At 40.3% G+C, this 16,710-nt stretch overlaps 2 protein-coding genes across 3 annotated transcripts; one reads left to right on the forward strand and one right to left on the reverse strand.

Moving 5' to 3' along the window:
• The first annotated feature begins 1,392 nt into the window (after positions 1 to 1,392).
• grtp1a (growth hormone regulated TBC protein 1a) lies at positions 1,393 to 9,320 on the forward strand. Of its 2 annotated transcripts, XR_006403528.1 has the most exons (9): positions 1,393 to 2,078; positions 4,077 to 4,228; positions 4,331 to 4,489; positions 5,153 to 5,277; positions 6,058 to 6,154; positions 6,448 to 6,620; positions 7,495 to 7,680; positions 7,815 to 7,987; positions 8,203 to 9,320. XR_006403528.1 is itself a non-coding variant. In XM_044352319.1 (8 exons), the coding sequence occupies exons 1-8, from the start codon at positions 2,011 to 2,013 to the stop codon at positions 7,905 to 7,907; spliced, it is 1,053 nt and encodes a 350-aa protein (XP_044208254.1). In that variant the 5' UTR covers positions 1,394 to 2,010; the 3' UTR covers positions 7,908 to 9,320. The 2 variants fall into 2 exon arrangements, 1 of the variants encoding a protein (XP_044208254.1); XM_044352319.1 differs by having other exon boundaries at positions 1,394 to 2,078; positions 7,815 to 9,320.
• Positions 8,797 to 16,172, reverse strand: lamp1a (lysosomal associated membrane protein 1a). The gene is made up of 9 exons (XM_044352307.1): positions 15,767 to 16,172; positions 12,936 to 13,042; positions 11,987 to 12,206; positions 11,635 to 11,796; positions 11,336 to 11,541; positions 11,107 to 11,232; positions 10,928 to 10,994; positions 10,669 to 10,836; positions 8,797 to 9,985 (listed from the first exon to the last, which is right to left on the reverse strand). Exons 1-9 carry the CDS (start codon positions 15,819 to 15,821, stop codon positions 9,846 to 9,848), a joined length of 1,251 nt encoding a protein of 416 aa, XP_044208242.1. The 5' UTR covers positions 15,822 to 16,172; the 3' UTR covers positions 8,797 to 9,845.
• Positions 16,173 to 16,710: the final 538 nt, after the last annotated feature.

Raw genomic sequence — 16,710 nt, forward strand, 5'->3', positions numbered from 1 at the left:
ACATTTAGGTTGAGCTAAGCATGACTTTCAATTGCTCCCATAACTGAAATAAACAAAAATCCAGCATCTCTAAAAAGTGTCTCATCAAACTGTTTCAATTAGTTTTTAAATGCTCTTTACGTTTCCTATCTTGATTACTAGTTAAACTGTTATCACAGTTATATTTCCACATTATCATCCCTCCTTTTAACACTGGAAAAATAAGAAACAAAAAAGCAACATTAAGTGTGCAAGGATGACCTTGAGCCACAAATAAACTATCTGGAACTCAATTTTAACAGGTTTAACGTACATCATTTTGTCACAAGTACAGTTTTTTGCTCATAATGTTGGGACACTGTGCCCGAGGCCCTGCTCCAGATACTCTCATTAGTACATAATCAGATTCAAATCTGGTGACTTGATGCACAGTTTGCGTCATTTTGATACCTTTTCCAGTAAAAACAAGGTTTTCCACTCCCACTTGTGCATTCAATTCAAGGGCAGAAAGAAATCTTAGTAAATTATTAATCATTCATTTTAAACTGCTGCAATATTAACACCAATGATATATTTCCCTCGGGTTATAAAACTGTGCTCATGCTGGGGACAGAGAGAGCTGAGGCAAACTAATGAAGTAAAGTGCTTTTTAAAAAAAAAAACTTCCAAGGATTTTTAATGACTGTAATGAAATTACCCATTTAGAAATGCAGCATTTCAATCCAAGAGTATTTTACTGGACCATTGCTGTGAGATTAACAGGTAGCTGCCTTTACCTGTGCTAGATGGCTGCATTTACCTGTGTGACGTGGCTACAGAGTGTACTGGAGAGGGCGTGGTTACCTACCATTTGTGCTGCCTTCATGTCCCATCGGAAATACTACCATACCGCGGGGTACAGATAGAGCACCTTAAAAAAGAGGTGAAAAAAGTACGATTTTATTATCAGGGAGTTGTCGATATGAGGTTTATGTTGTAGGCGGTGTCAACAGTTGATTTTAATATGCTGTATTTTGCGAAAAAGGTTTTACAAAACATTCTGAAATGCTTGTTTCCCCTCATGTTAAAGGGGGCAACGTTTGCTAAATGCAAAACAGTGATTCCTATGTTTTAATATTTGATGCATAGATATATAAAGGTGTGTGTGACGTATTATTACATACTGGAAACAGGTGATAGTGGAGTAGTAATATAAGTATTTTTAGGTTTTACCTTACCATACTCAACTTTTATATGCCCAGCATCTGTTGAATTATTTAAATTACCGCAACCACTAAATGCTTCTCCTTCTCGTTGTATGGCCACCAAAATATTGCTTTTATTGCAAAGACTTTTTTTGTGAATACGCCATCGCAATTATTCATCCCATGAGAGCTCTGAAGTGGGGATCTTACGGGAATCACTTGAAAGCAGCATTAGGTCTGATTGACGTGTGTGTGTCCCGGGGCAAACGTCACGAGTCCGATATCTTCCATGGACTTCTCTGGATAAGAAACACACGGTTGATGTGTATTTGGACTACACCGGGTAGCATCAAACCGATCGTTATGTGTGTATGTTGTTACTAGAGCTGCAGGTCAGTGTGTTATTGTGCTCCGAGGCAAGAGGGACCAGCAGCAGCAGGTGCATGTGGATGGCGATAAAACTCAAGGCAAACTGCCCTCTCCATACAGCTGGAACATCGGCGGATCCATAAAATATACGAACAGCCAAATTAAAACACGTCATTGGTTTGAGGAGAGGGCGAAGGAGTGTCTCTCCACTGCTTTCCATATTCAAGAAAAGCTATGAAGCGATAATCCCGGGCAAAAGCAGCGCCTTGTCCCGTTTCTCCCGTTCGCAAACATGGAGAAAGTGAAAAGTGAACGTTAACCCAGACGCTACCTCAACTTAAAACCGTGACTGCCGAGATTCGTGTTTATCGAAAGAAAGTTGAACATAGCTTTTGGTCTCTGGGGGGAAAACAACACGGCGGATACATGGTGAGACTCTTGCACGGATTTTCAGGATTTCACTGACACTCAAGCGGCCATGGAGAAGAACAAGGCGACCAACAGGAGCCGCTCCGTCGGCGGCAGAGCTAAAGACAGAGTGGACAGGTAACGATATCTAACGTAAAAGTTGGGCTTTAAAGTTAGCTTAACGGTTAGCTCAACCTGCTAAACATTGTAATATGGTATTTAAAACATATTTTATCGATTTTGGGAGTTCAATGGTAGTTGGGTAATTTACTTGCTAAGTAAGTTCAGAAGCAGGTTTATTCGTTTATCACTTAAACAAGTGGACAAAATGGAAGAAACGTTAGATAACGTTACTTATAACCGTTACTCGACCTAACAGTTAACCACAAATACAAATATCGCGGTTACGCGGTGTCTTTTTAACTCCTAAGAAATATACAATGTTAATATACATACATAATAGTTTAAGTGTAAGGTGATATTTGTAGAAACTATCTGCATTCCAGAGGTGTCTGGATGTATTGAAATCGATTCAGGTAATTAATCAGATATATAGAGAAATATAAGTTACTTAATGTATCAGTTGGACGTTAATATTGTTTTGCAATCATTAATAGGCCTGTTAATTGCAGTCTAGGTCCACTAGAAGTTGTACACATTTTTGGTCATATCACATGATAGTCCACATCAAAATGTTTTATGTATTTTATATTTTATATCAAAATGTGCAAAGACAGTGTGCCTGTAAATATAAAAAGTAAACAGTTGATTTATATCAATATGTACACCGAGCTACAACTAATGCAGTTTAATATAACAGGCTTGCATTAAATCCTACTTTCATGGATACAATGTTCAGTTTCTGTGTGTTTGAGAGAAACTGATTCTAATTTATGGTCAGTTTGGAGGCTCAGTGTAATGGTTCGTCCAGCTTATTTACTGTATGTTAATGAGGGTGGACAAAAATATTAGACACACCTCTGAGTAAAGTGCAAAACAATTAAACAGCACCACAAACTACCGCCACCAAAAAATAATCATAAAGTTGAATCCTTGCTGCACTCAAACAGTTTCAACAAAATGCATCTTTGAGGTTTTTTTTTGCTGTTTGGCATTCATGCTTAACTCTGCATTATATGTTCAAGGAAGGTTGTTTCGAAGTTCAAACAAACAGCGATAACACAACCCAACACCTGAAAATCAGATGCCACATTCACAATCTCCACGCCGACATACATGTAATCAGTGTGTTGTCTTGCTTTTGTTTTGGCAACAAGGCTGTTCTCCGATGAAGACCATTACGTTTACATAATGATACCTCTATTTTCAGCAAGTGTTTGCACAGCTACACCAGTTAAATACCGGGCTGTGTTTAATATATAGTAAAGTTCATTTTTAAAGTCTGCTGGGATTGAGCATGTTCAAAACAAATCTGGCACCCAACCATATTGCTAGGCTGAAGGTGCATTTCCTCTTCAGGGATGTCTTCACTCGTGAAAGGGTTAAGCTGCAGGAAGATTATCGTGTTACCTAAGCATCTTTAAGGCATTGGGTTGAGCCACCCACACCTGCCACCAGATAGTAGTTGTAGGTAAATGGCTATACATGAAACATTACACTAATAAAATAGAACTATTAATTTATTTTGTGCTGTAATGGCTTCATTCAATTAAGTTATGCCTGAACAAGGTGTAATTAAGTGGGGAGGACGAGGCCTAAATGCTACAAACAGTCCAGTTATGTGATACTGGACTAATACAGTTTTGAAGTTTTTGGCACCAAGTAAAATATAAAACACATAGATTTTAAATTCATTATAAATGAGAAGTTATGTTCAACCAGAAATGTAAAGTTGTATTCAGTCTTGCCTCATATACAATAAATAACATCTTAGTACATTAGTAAAAGCACATAAACACAGTACAGTATAAACATACATATACTGTACACCACCTCTTGGACAGGTTCGCCTGATTTTATCCAGAGTAATTTGTTTTTATTTGTATGAAATTTACAATGATTTAATGTGAATCCTTGTAATTCTGAGGAGGATTTAGATGTATTGACTGTAAACAATCCTTTGTTGTATTTCATTAAAGTTGTTAATAATTTCTAACCTTGTGTTTTTTGGCCCAGTGTGGATCCATATGGGTTTGAGCGCTCAGAGGACTTTGACTATGAGTCATATGAGGAGCTGATGTCTCAGTATCTAGTCGTGCTCACCCGACGAGCCATCAAGTGGTCCAAACTACTGAAGGGCAAAAGCAAAGTGCAGAAGAATGTGAAACGTGAGTGTGAAACACATAAGTTCCCTCACAGAGGCCCTCACAGCAGTCACTTGCGTGCAGTAAAAGTGGGTACTAAATTTGAATGTTTTCCCTCAAATTCAGTAAAGCGTTATGTACGTAAGGGAGTCCCCAATGAGCACCGGGCCCTGATCTGGATGGCAGCCAGTGGGGCTCAAGACCAGCTAGAGAAGAACCCAGGCTACTACCAGTCCCTGCTTGGAGCCCAGCATGACCCCAAACTGGTGGAGACCATCTGCACAGGTCAGACTGTAAAGTTTGTCATTCATCCCATACAGTATGCTCACTCCTCCTTTAGAGCCCTGATAGATCAAGCTGACCTCAAAGCACTAGCACCAACAGAGACGCACTGACGCATCTCCTCACATCTTCTGTTATATGTTGCTCTTAAACACAGCAAAGTAACAGCTGAGGAAATAACAGTTATTCAAAGACTATCATGAACATACAAAACAAATTAGTCAACCATGTTGGTGCCACTGTGAAAGTGTCAGATAGTATGTTCAGAGTACAAAATCAGAATATTCCTGATTAAAGAGTTGCAGCTGGCACTGTAAAGTTTGCACAGGCATTGCCATCATGTGGTCTTTTGCTTGTGAAACAAGAAAATTCAGAGGCAAAAAAATAAAGAGAAACGTCGTCTGAATACCCAGTCAGAGAGTTCTCTCTCTCTCTGACTGACGGATTCAACATGCTGAATCGCAGCGCCTGTAAATGTCACCTCTCACTTTTGGAGGGTATATGCAAAGCCACATTTTGTCTGACACACATGGACTCACACCACTTGCTTCTTTTCAACTGAAAGCAAGGAGCTTTGGAGAGTGGGTACATGGTATACCCGAGTTCCCAATCCTTTCCCAGGTGATGAGTGTGGGGGGCTTTTTTTTGTGTGTGTGTGTCTTTCAGACTTGAACAGAACATTTCCAGATAACGTCCAGTTCCGCAAGACATCCAACCCGTGTCTGCAGAAAGCTCTGTACAATGTGCTTCTGGCTTATGGTCACCACAATCCAGCTGTGGGTTACTGTCAGGTACTGCTTGACTACTTAAGATCCAGCTGAAATGGACTTTCCATAACATTGTTCTTATAAACATGGATAATTAGTTTTTTAGTGAATGTGATAATTTAACTTAATGAGGTGGATTTTACTAGGATGTCAAAGAACAGTGTGACAGTATTGGGTATTGCATTGCATTATGATACAGTGTGTTTCATTATTGTTTTTAGTGTTATATGATAGAAGGATTAAGTCCATTATTATTGTGATTATGGGGCAAAATTAAGCGAAATTGATATAAATATGTGAACCATTTTTTATTATTCAAACTAAAGTAACAGAAGTATATACATAATCATATAATAATGCATGAAAAAGTGCCTTTTAATAATTGATTTTGCAGTATTGCAGTATTATCAGAACTTACCAATGACTCAGTAAGTACTCCTGACGCTTTTTTGTCTAAAATAAGGCTTTGTGTCTTTTTCATAGTCAACACAGTATAGCTCTATGTTAATTATTAGCATTTGAAAGGCAAATTTCATTCATCAGGGCATATGCAGCTTATTTTGCAATTCAAACAGGCAGCAGGACTGTATAAATCTCTTATGCTGTATAACCAGAACCCATCAATCTCTAACCAAGTAGCCTGTTTCAGTATAAGTGGAACAATGTCTTGTTTTGTTCTTTGTCTCCTTATTTCACATCTACTTGTCTCTCATCTAGATGCTTTTTTTTGAAGAGCTCCACAGCCACTAATGAAACCTTGCAAGATCTGTGTCTAAACTTAGTATGTCTCCCTTTTGTCTTCAGGGGATGAACTTCATAGCTGGGTACCTGCTTATCATCACAAAAGATGAAGAGAAATCCTTCTGGCTGATGGATGCACTACTGGGTAGAATTTTACCAGGTGTGTGTATGCATACACTTGCTTGCCACCACTCTGATCTGTGCGTGTGTAGGTGTCCTGGTTGTCCCTTTACTCTGGGATAAGAATAAGCCAGGTCACATGGTCTTTATCTGTTTGTGGCTTAACTTGCACTCTCTCAAACAAGGAAATGTCAATATGATTTTTTTCCATTATAGTTTTGTATATATTTTACAGGTTTCATTTAGGAAAAACTTGGAAGCACAGCTATGACACGAGTGATGTTGATGTTTTTCTAGCTGTTGTATGACACTATTGTGTTTGTCTGGTCACAGACTACTACACTCCAGCCATGTTGGGGCTGAAGACAGACCAGGAGGTGTTGGGGGAGCTGGTGAAGGTTAAAGCCCCCTCAGTGTGGCAGACCATGATGGATCAGAATGTCATGTGGACCCTGGTGGTGTCCCGATGGTTCATCTGTCTCTACATAGACGTCCTGCCAGTAGAGGTATGTGTGTGTGTTTCATCACGGGAAGTCTTGATTGTAGCCTTAATGGTCTCAAGATGTCACTTCAATTTATTTGTAGTAATTTATATCCTGCATGGAAATGTCTTTATTCAAAAGTAAGTGAGTAACTTACTTTTGAAGAGACGTCACAAAGTGCTTCACAGAAGAAATAAAGCATAAACATACATACAGACATAAAACACAAGAAAAAACAGAATAAATAGAAAAATAACACAAAGGCAAGTCTGAACAAATGGGTCTTGAGCTGCTTTTTAAAGGTTTCCGCAGATCTTAAATCCAATGGGAGAGAGTTCCAAAGTTTAGGAGCCACAACCTCAAAAGCACAGTCTGCTTTAGTTTTAAGCCTAGTTCTTGGAACAACCAGCAAACCCTGATCAGAAGACCTTACAGACCTGCTGGTGACATAGAGCTGCAGTAGATCTCTAATGTAGGCAGGTACCTGTCCATGCAGGGCTCTATAGGAAAACTTAAGGAAAGCTTGACAACAGACTGTGTGGCAGCAAGTCAGAGATGAGTTCTGGTCTTTGGCTTTCTTCAGGACTCTACAGAACAAATATACGAGACAGCAAAGTTATTCTGAACTTAGATTTGGTTGTTAAAATGTGCTTCTAATCTCTCAAACAATAAAAGCTCTGTCAAAGCACACTATTTGCCATACTGTAGAAGCAGCGACTACAGAAAGAGTGTTTCACATTTCAGTTTGCTTTGCAGTTCATAAGCGCTACTAATTCATTTGTAGTGTTAAAGCTTATAATTTGTGTAAAGCTTGTTCAGACCGCAGCTTGAACTTCATGACATCAGTGTGTACGTGTTCACCGGTGGAACTGACTTGTTGTTGCTTGCTTCTCTGCAGACCGTTCTGCGAATTTGGGATTGCCTGTTCTACGAGGGCTCTAAAATCCTGTTCCGTGTCGCTCTGACGCTGATCCACCACAACCAGGCTCTGATTCAACAGGCCCAGTCGCTGCCAGACGTCTGCCAAACCTTCAAACAGATCACCCATGGACCATTTGTGGATGAATGCCACACTTTCATGCAGGTAAATAAATAGAGGCATCCCATTACTGATAGTTATCAGGAGTGGCAAATCAGTGGAGGAAAGATCAAAACAGAACATCCCTTTTAATTTGCTTTCTTTAATCCAATAATCTCAGTGTTTCTTGCCTTTCCTAGAAAATCTTCACTGAACCAGGAAGTCTTTCCATTTCAACCCTGACTAAGCTACGGGCGACATGTCGATCTCGCATCATCGCAGAAGAGTCCTGACCCAAACTGACTACTTGTTGCTTGAAACTCAATACACATTCCACTGGGATGAGCACCAAACAGCTTGTTTGCACCTTTTTGTAAGTGACTTAGTGTCACAGTGACTACTACATGTAATTCTTGTCTTAAACATATTTTGAGACAATAATACAACTTAAATGTAAATATATGATCTCATGAGAATATTCTTAGCAATGTGCTAACCTAACGATTCCAGTTGAAACTGACATGTAGTTTGTCTTAAATTGATATTTTCCTCTTTTGTTAAAATGTGGAATTATGCACTTTATCCCAGATACACTGAAGAGAAAAGGCTTGGCAGCAAACGCCAGGTCGGATAAAAGATGTGTTGCACACTGTAAGCACAGCCAAGAGGAACCTGCCTACTGTATTTCACATTGTCGTCTTAGTGATGAATATAGCAAACGTTGTTAACTAATTGTTCTTTTGGTTTAATTGAAAGTTGACTGACAAATGACAAAATGCAATGCTGGCACTACATGTGCTATCTGAATGTGAATTATATTGATTTCATAACAGACAACTTTGATTTCAATGTCTGATTCATAGTTCCTGACCTCAACCTTTTAATTCAAGTGCACTATGGTGAAGCCATCCAAACATGGCCGCTCTCTTTTTTCAAACAATGGTGTGTCCAGTTTGTTCTGCGTCTGCTTTTCGGGGCCCTTTAAAAGTGTTTTGGCACTGATATCAGATTTTGTATCGGTGGTCCAAAATAACCTTGGCATTGATCCTAGCTGAGTATCCTGTGTAATGTACACCCAGTTGAACAGCTCGGAGTAAACACCAATGTTTATCTGATAAAGAACAGGATGAAACATGTATCAAAAGGTACTGTTGCATGAGATATTCACAGAAATCAACACTAGACTTTTGATGTTTTTATTATCTTTCAGTAAGATGCATAATAGAAAACGAGATCAAACCATCTTCTATAAAAATAAAAGATCAAATCACTACAGTTCATATTAACATTTCCTGTGGGAGAGGCTGGGGGAAACCAAGAATAGAAAATTAACCTGTGTTCACTTGTGAATGCAGAGTTGCCTTCCGTGTACGGCCGGACCACTACACACGGATTACACAAAGCAGCAATCCACAAGTTTGTATCATCGTAGTTATAAGTTTAATTAGTTGAATTAAACTGCTTCAGTGCACTGAAGGCTTCTGTCAGTCTCCACTGAAGAGGAATGACGGGAAATGACAGACATTCAGTGCTTTCCCTTTTCGAGTTGCTGGGATTAACTCATGCTCCTGGAGTTAAAAAAAAAAAAAAAAAAGTACACGTGAGCATGTGTAGGGGGCGAGAATAACAATTCAACTTACTTGAAATGTTTGAACAGAGACATCATTAATTGTCAAACCTTTCACCAACAGCACTGGAGCTTTTTTTTTAAAAAAAAATACTTGTCCTGCACTTCATCTGATTGCCCCTCTGCCTCTTAATCTGCATGGGATATTAAATGATTCCTTATAAATAATTACACAGCTAAAAACAACAAACAGCAGTTCAAGCAAATTCAACCAATTCCTATTAGATAATGAAACAATAACAGCACAGGGCGGTGTGTAGCCAAACAGTTGATGGTGAACTTGCCACCGCAACTTCAAACTGCCTTCATCCTGGATTAAGTGAAGACTCAGTCCTCTCAGGCTTCACCAAGATGTGCGCCATCTTTAAATTCAGCTTGGGTTTAGGTTTGGCTTTCTCTTCATCATCCACAGAGAAAGTGAAAGGAAATTTAAAATATCCAGAGGTCACATAGGATATGCAAAAAAAACATGCACCCACCACAATAACATTTGTTTCCATTCACTCATACTCGTGTTCACAGTCTATCGCTTTATCATTCACGCGCGCAGGTTCGTCTCTCCACCATTCAGTCTGTCGGGTTCAGGGATAAACGAGGGGTCCATTCAGATGGTCTGGTATCCAGCGTGGCTCCTCTTCCTGCCTATTAGGTATGCGATGAGGACAATCAGCACCAGGCCGGCAAGAGCTGCTCCCACAATGATGGGGATGAGCATCTGGTCTTGGTCCATCTGACACTCCTCCGCTGGAGATAGAAAACACCAGAATTTAAAGTTATATATCAAGATTTTGATTTGAGAGACGTGATGTATGTGCTGCGGCCTTCTCACACATTAATGTATAAATAAATTCCATACAGTGAAACTCATTGCAACCATAATGTTTCATGGCTGACGACTTTCAGTAGTTAACTAGAGCCATGAAAATGGTTGATACCATTCTTAGTGTGGGTACATTAACTTTGGAGCAAAAATCAGGAGATGCTTAGCTTAGTTTAGCACAAAGGCTGGAAGCAGGGGGAAACAGTTAGCATGGTTGTCTCTAAAGTAAAAAATATGCCTAGCAACACCTTTAAAGCTCAAACGTGTTTAATGTGGGTTAATCCATACGCAAACAAATGTAAAAGCATAAAACTATTTTTTATGTTTTCACAGACATAAGAGTGGTATTGATTTATTCATCTAACTAAAGCATTTTAGCGTGCAAAATGTTAAGTTAACTGATCGTGCTAACCACTACTGCAACGTGGTAATTCAGTCTCATTATCAGGCTAAAGTTATTTACCCAGGCTGTAGGCTGCTACCTTCTCCCATCATGCTACATACATACATCATGACTAACAAAATGTAGGTCTGAGGACAAAGATATAGACATTCTGGGATAAAGTGGGTCACAGCAGAGATGATAAAAAAAAGAAAGCATTTGTACCTGTGGCAAACTGGTTGGTAGTGACTCCAAAGGGTTGGACCTGCAGTCTGAATGTGTTGAGTGAGAAGGTCTGCGCCACAACCAGAGTTTGCTCTGCGTTGCACATGTAGGAGCGGCCCAGTGTACTCCGCAGGTAGTCCAGACTGGTGTTACCGACTGAGAAGGGAGCTGGAGAGAGAGAGACGGATTAGTATCTGTTTGAATTAAAGTAAATCAGAGCCAAGAAGAAAAGCATGTATGCTTGTGACATGTGACGTACCAGTCATATCCGACCAATTAGCGCGCAGATTCATCCCACTCAGGTGGTACTTGTTGGTCGTGGAGTTCTACGGATGGGAGGAGAGGGGTTGGATTAAAACTTGTATCCACACACACACACACACACACACACAAACTGTTTAAGTGGCTAAACTCTTAAAAGAAGAGGGATGATTTTACCAGAGTGAAGGTGAAGCTGAGCCTTGTGGCTTGTTCCTGTGTCAAAACTAAGGTAGCACTGCTGGCTTCACATGATCCCGATGAACTTGTCAGATTGGGAGTGAGATTTATTATTTCCTGAATAGTCTGGAAAAGTAAAAAAAAGGTTTATATTGAGTTCATTTATTTTAATTCAGAGATTTATTGATTATTTTTCTATAAGCTCCTTGCTTGTAAAGCTCTATAATACCTTATTCTGTGATACAGAGAAATAGGAGAAGTTGAGCTGCAGTCCCATTTGGGCCAGGAGACAAACTGTGCCGTTGCCGTTGCTTATAGAGTAGTTTCCCCGTTCAGGTGTCCCTGGTGGTGTTGGTGCTGGAGCTGCAGTTGTTGTAGTACTGGCAGTAGTAGGTGGAGCTGCAGTACTGCCCTTATCTGCCATACATACGCTTTCTGTGACAAGAAGAATGATGGAAAAATAGATAATAAGGCAAACGGAAAGAGCAGCTTAGACACACACACTCATGCACACAATAAGTGTTGTACCTGTTGGACTCAGATCATTTTCTGGCATGTACGCCTCCAGTCTCATATCAGAGAATGTGACAGTTGCTTCGCCAACTCTGAAAGTGGCGGGGCTCACACAACGGTAGGTGGTGTTGATCGGCGCCCAGATCCCAACTGAAGCTAACACCACAGTGACCACATCTAGGAAATAAACAAAAATGCAACAAATGATTTTGAAGCCCACAGCGTCTGTGGAATTTGCTTCCATGTCTTCCTTTTTAGTTGTTGTTGTTTTTGAAAAAAGAATAATACTCTTTTAAAACACATTTGACAACAAACTGAATCTGCGCTGTGCTGGACAGTTTGTTTGTTTGTTGGTGTCTGTTCTCACCAGAGCTGTTGGCCTCGGGGAAGACGGAGGAGTCGCTGAGGTTGTACTGCAGTGTCAGGTTTGCAACACTGTACAGACTTCCATTGGTTGAAAAGCTCAGCCCCAGCGCGTGGCCGGATCCGAACACCGCCACCAGCCATGGTAAGCTGCCATCAGTGCCGCACGAGCTGCTGCTTGTGTCGACTGCTGCGGAGTCGGGCAGAGGGACCTGTGCTGTTCTCTGAGGAAAGACAAAGTGGTACGTTCACCTTGAGATACAACACAAGACAATAAACTGATGAAACTCATGAGTGATGATAAACTAGAGGGTTTGTTAAAGGTGACATATGCACATTTTCCAGGTCTATAATTATATTCTGGGACTCAACAGGAATAAGTTTGCATTGTTTACAGTTAATAAAAACCCTAATTTATCTTATACTGGCTCTTTATGCAGCCCCTCAGTTCAGTCTCTATATGACACAGGCCATTTTAGCTCCTGTTTCTTTAACGCCGCCCTCGGCTCAGGAGGCAACGTAAACAAAAAGTAGTCGTAGGATTTCACTTCTTTTTTTTCTCGTTTTTCACTTAAAACGGAAACTTCTCAAATACGTCTGTAGATGTTTGTGACAAAATCCAATCCGCAATGTGCAAGTAGACAATGGGAACAACACATGGAACAACCTTAGCAACAAAAGCTACGGAACGGACGGCCATTTGTGGACATACCTAAACAATCTGAGGTCATGACGAGGGGGAAGTAGAGGTAACTTTTTATACAAAGTGTTCAGACCCTAACCCAGCCTGAAGCCTGGGCTTTTGCCTTGCAGGGAGCATTTTACATACCTCAAGTTTTGCAACTTTGACTATATTTAACACTGACATCCAATATCATAATGATATAAAAAGAAATGAAAAACACAAAAAGCATGACAGAGATGCCATCAGAGATGGAAGTCACTGTAAATACCGTGCTGTTGGAGGTATTGTAGTTGATGGAGAACGATGCAGAAAGCTCAGCCTTGATGCAGGTGGAGTTTCCTTCCTTCACCTCGAGAGTGACGGCTTGAATGCAACCTGTGGGGGAGGACATTATGAAATGACAGTAATATGGAAAAACATTTCAAGAAAGTTAAAATGCATAAAATCAAAACCACATGTAAGATTATTTACATTCATCACTTTGCACTGGATTGTAATAGAAACTCAAACTGAAAATGTACTGGAAAAACACTGATTTTCAGCTGTGTTTCACCTGTAGTATTTTGGACAAATATATTACATGGTAATTACACTTAAACATTTATTTTTGAGTCATAACTTTGCAGTGAATGCACACCTGTACATTGAATAAGTATTCAGTATCTGGATCCTCTGCTTTTTATTTGACTTGCCTGATTAGATAAAGGTTACAGAGTTACCAGTGTTACATGATGCCATGCCCTACATACACCATAAAGCGGTTACCAAAGCTACCACCAGAGGTCTGCAGAGAGCCAGACATGAGAAACCAAGTCCACAAACCCTCATGATTCCTTTGCACACAGTATTATCAAGCTAATTACTCAAAACTGCTCCGGACCTCTGACAGGTGTAATTAAACCCCTGAATGAGGAATCATATCTGTTAGCTGCCATCCTTACCGAGTGTGGACAGAATTACCAAGTAGCAACTCATCCAACCTGGCAACTTGCAAACTTGCATTGTAGGCTATTAATACCGGTACATCCAGGAAACTGCCGACTCACTGTTGTGTGTCTGTGTGTGTGAGATAGTGGCTGTAATTCTCGAACATACTGTTTGGGGGACGACAGACGCTATTCAGGACGCATGTACTTATCAACCTTACAGCTCATATCCTTAAAAACCTTTCAGTAACGCAATACTGAAAGTTTCACCACTTGCTTGAGACTTCCCAGAAAGACTACAAAGAAAATGAGGCAATTTTGGACAGAATGACCATGACCCCTTCCTCTTTGCGTGACTTCCCAACAGCACAGACACTGATTCCTATTTACTGTACAGCATGTTACCAGATTGTGTTTTTCTTTCTTTACATACAACCTCCTGATCAGTGCAAAAAAACCAACTCTGTCTACAAACCTCCATGGCCAATATCAATATTTTACTGCTAAAAATGACTATAAAAAGGTGGTGCAAATGATGATGCGTGGCTAAAATACACATTTACTTAGCATTTGGCTTGTGGGTGGTGTGAGCTGTCCACCAGTTATTAAATAGCAAACGGACTGAACCTCGTCCCTCTCTCTTCGTCTTCGCACTTCCCTCTCATTTCCCCCCCTCCCCATCATCTTCAGCTTTCTCTGCGAATATAATCTGTACTTCAGTCCTGCACTCTCACTCTTCAATCACACGCTCCCTCTCCTGCTGCCTTGCTGAAACTTGACCCTGCTGTCACCTCTCTGTTCACCCTGTAAACACACAGGAGACGGTTTACACAACATTGCAATCAGATCATGAGGTAAAAAAGCGGCAGTGTGTACAAAGTATCAAGCTGCAGATAGCAACCGTAGACAGTATGTGCCGAGCGAATACCAAAGCGGACAGGTATCTGCTGCTGTCCCATGTGTCAGATACATGGGACAGTGTTATGAGGAAATGCCGGAAGTGGGGGTTAAACTCTAAGGTCACTCAGGCCTTCAGCGGAAGTGGCCAGATGAAGAGAGAAAAATAAAACCAAAACCGACTGTAGTTGTTGCGCCAACTTATAACAGAGAATCCAATTTCATATTTTAGAATAAACAAAACTACAAGAGCAACACAGTGATCGAGAGGTAAAATACCATACTGCAACTACTCCCTTGACATTTCAGGCGAGCTACAACTGTATTGGCCTGTTTTCCTGTGTCAGCAGCCAGGTGTCTGTGTGTGTTCAGAGCGATCAAGCGGGTCATAAACTAACACTGACAGAAGGCCCATACTGCGCTGTGTGCAACACAAAGCAACTCATAGCAGTCACATGAAGCTCTCCAAACGACACAACAATGAGGCTGATCTGCTGCCTATCAACATTAACAAAACCCAGGCATTAAACTACAATAGAACAGAATAAAGTCCAGGGACTTCTCAGGCAACTCTGATCTGTTTTGACAGCTGACCTTTGGATGTACAAAAAAAAAAAGAGAGAAAAAAAAAAAAAACAGGTCCATGTGAATCTTTGAATTGCCAAAGGTCCAACTGCACTGATATCTTACTCTCCCACTGATTATTAACCTACACCAAAAGGTCTGTTGTTCATATATTCAGTCAAACAGTGAATGAATATATTTTTTAGTGGTTCACTTCACCTAAATAACAGCTTGATGTCTAATAAATATGCAGACAAACACCCAATCACACACATATGACTGTATAGCTAAACTAGAGCTGCGACTAACTAGGCTAATGATAATTATTATTGATTAAGCTGTTGAATAGTTTCTTGGTTGATGACTGGTGTATAAAATATTAAATAATGTCCATTATAATAAGGTGTTGTATTCAAATATTTTTTTCTGAACAATAATTCAATTTAACCACTAATGTGAGACAAGGAGAAGCACTTCCGCTCATAAAATTACATGAACGATTAATCGGTTATCAACAAAGTTTGCCTACTAATTTTTACGCCGATCGACTTATCGATTCAGCTTGAGCTACACTGGCTACCTATCAATAATAATAACACCGTAATCTTCGTTAACATGATTAGCATCGACTAAACGTTAACTAACGGTCGGTGTCGTGACGTCCAACAACAGTCGTCAGGACAGCGACGAGTACCGCAAAAAAAACACTCACCTAAAACCGCAAACCAGGCGATGATAAGCGCGCCGTAAGCGTGAGAGAGTTTCATCCTTCGAGTCAGATCACAGCACAGCTTGTACTTGAGTATTTTAGTCCCAGTAAAAAACAACAACAACAAAAAATAAAAAGCCCGGAGGGAAGCTGCTCGGTCGCTGCTGCTGCTGCTGCGGGCGCAGGTGGGTCAACTCGGCGCACTTGACTTAACGAGCTAAAACTGAAGCGTCACTTTTTTTTTTTTTTTTTACCGGCGGCTTCCTGACGTTATTCCTCCTCTTGTCTGCTGATAGAAGAGAGGCGTATTTTAATGTTAGTTTAAAAAAAACCCCGAAAACGAGCAGCAGTGTACGCGGTTAGATGTCGGTCATAACCACACGGACTGACATGTCTCGTCATGTGAACTGGTAGCATTTAGAGCTACTTAGTCACGTGAGCCCCCCCCCCCTCTCCTCCTCCTCCTCCTCTCCGCTTCCTCCGCTCTCAGATCAGCTGTCTCCATAATAACTAAATAACTAATATCTATGCACAGCGAAATATGAGACTATTCAGAGTTATCCTCCCCGTGCATGAGAAAATGTTAAATGAATAAATACTACAGACTTACATAACTCATAATGGTGAGGTGATACCAACACGGTGTCAAGAGACATCTAATGACCGAAATAGTGCACTTCCAAGAACACTAACACTGTGAAAATGACTTATTGTGGTTTTCAGGGAACTCTCATGACTGACACATGATAATTAAAGAGTATTTTAAATGTAATAAAAGATCATTTCCCTCTTAAATTCATGTAAAATTTAAATATAATTCTCTATATAGTAGTTGTCTGGTAAAGTAGGAATCAGGATGTGGTGAATATATTTATAAGACATGCATAAAGCATAAATACGACATTCCTGGCATGTAAAAAATCAATTGCTGTGTGGGAGGGGAGAGC

This window comes from Thunnus albacares, chromosome 1 (genome assembly GCF_914725855.1).
Source record: "Thunnus albacares chromosome 1, fThuAlb1.1, whole genome shotgun sequence".
Lineage (NCBI taxonomy): Eukaryota > Metazoa > Chordata > Actinopteri > Scombriformes > Scombridae > Thunnus > Thunnus albacares.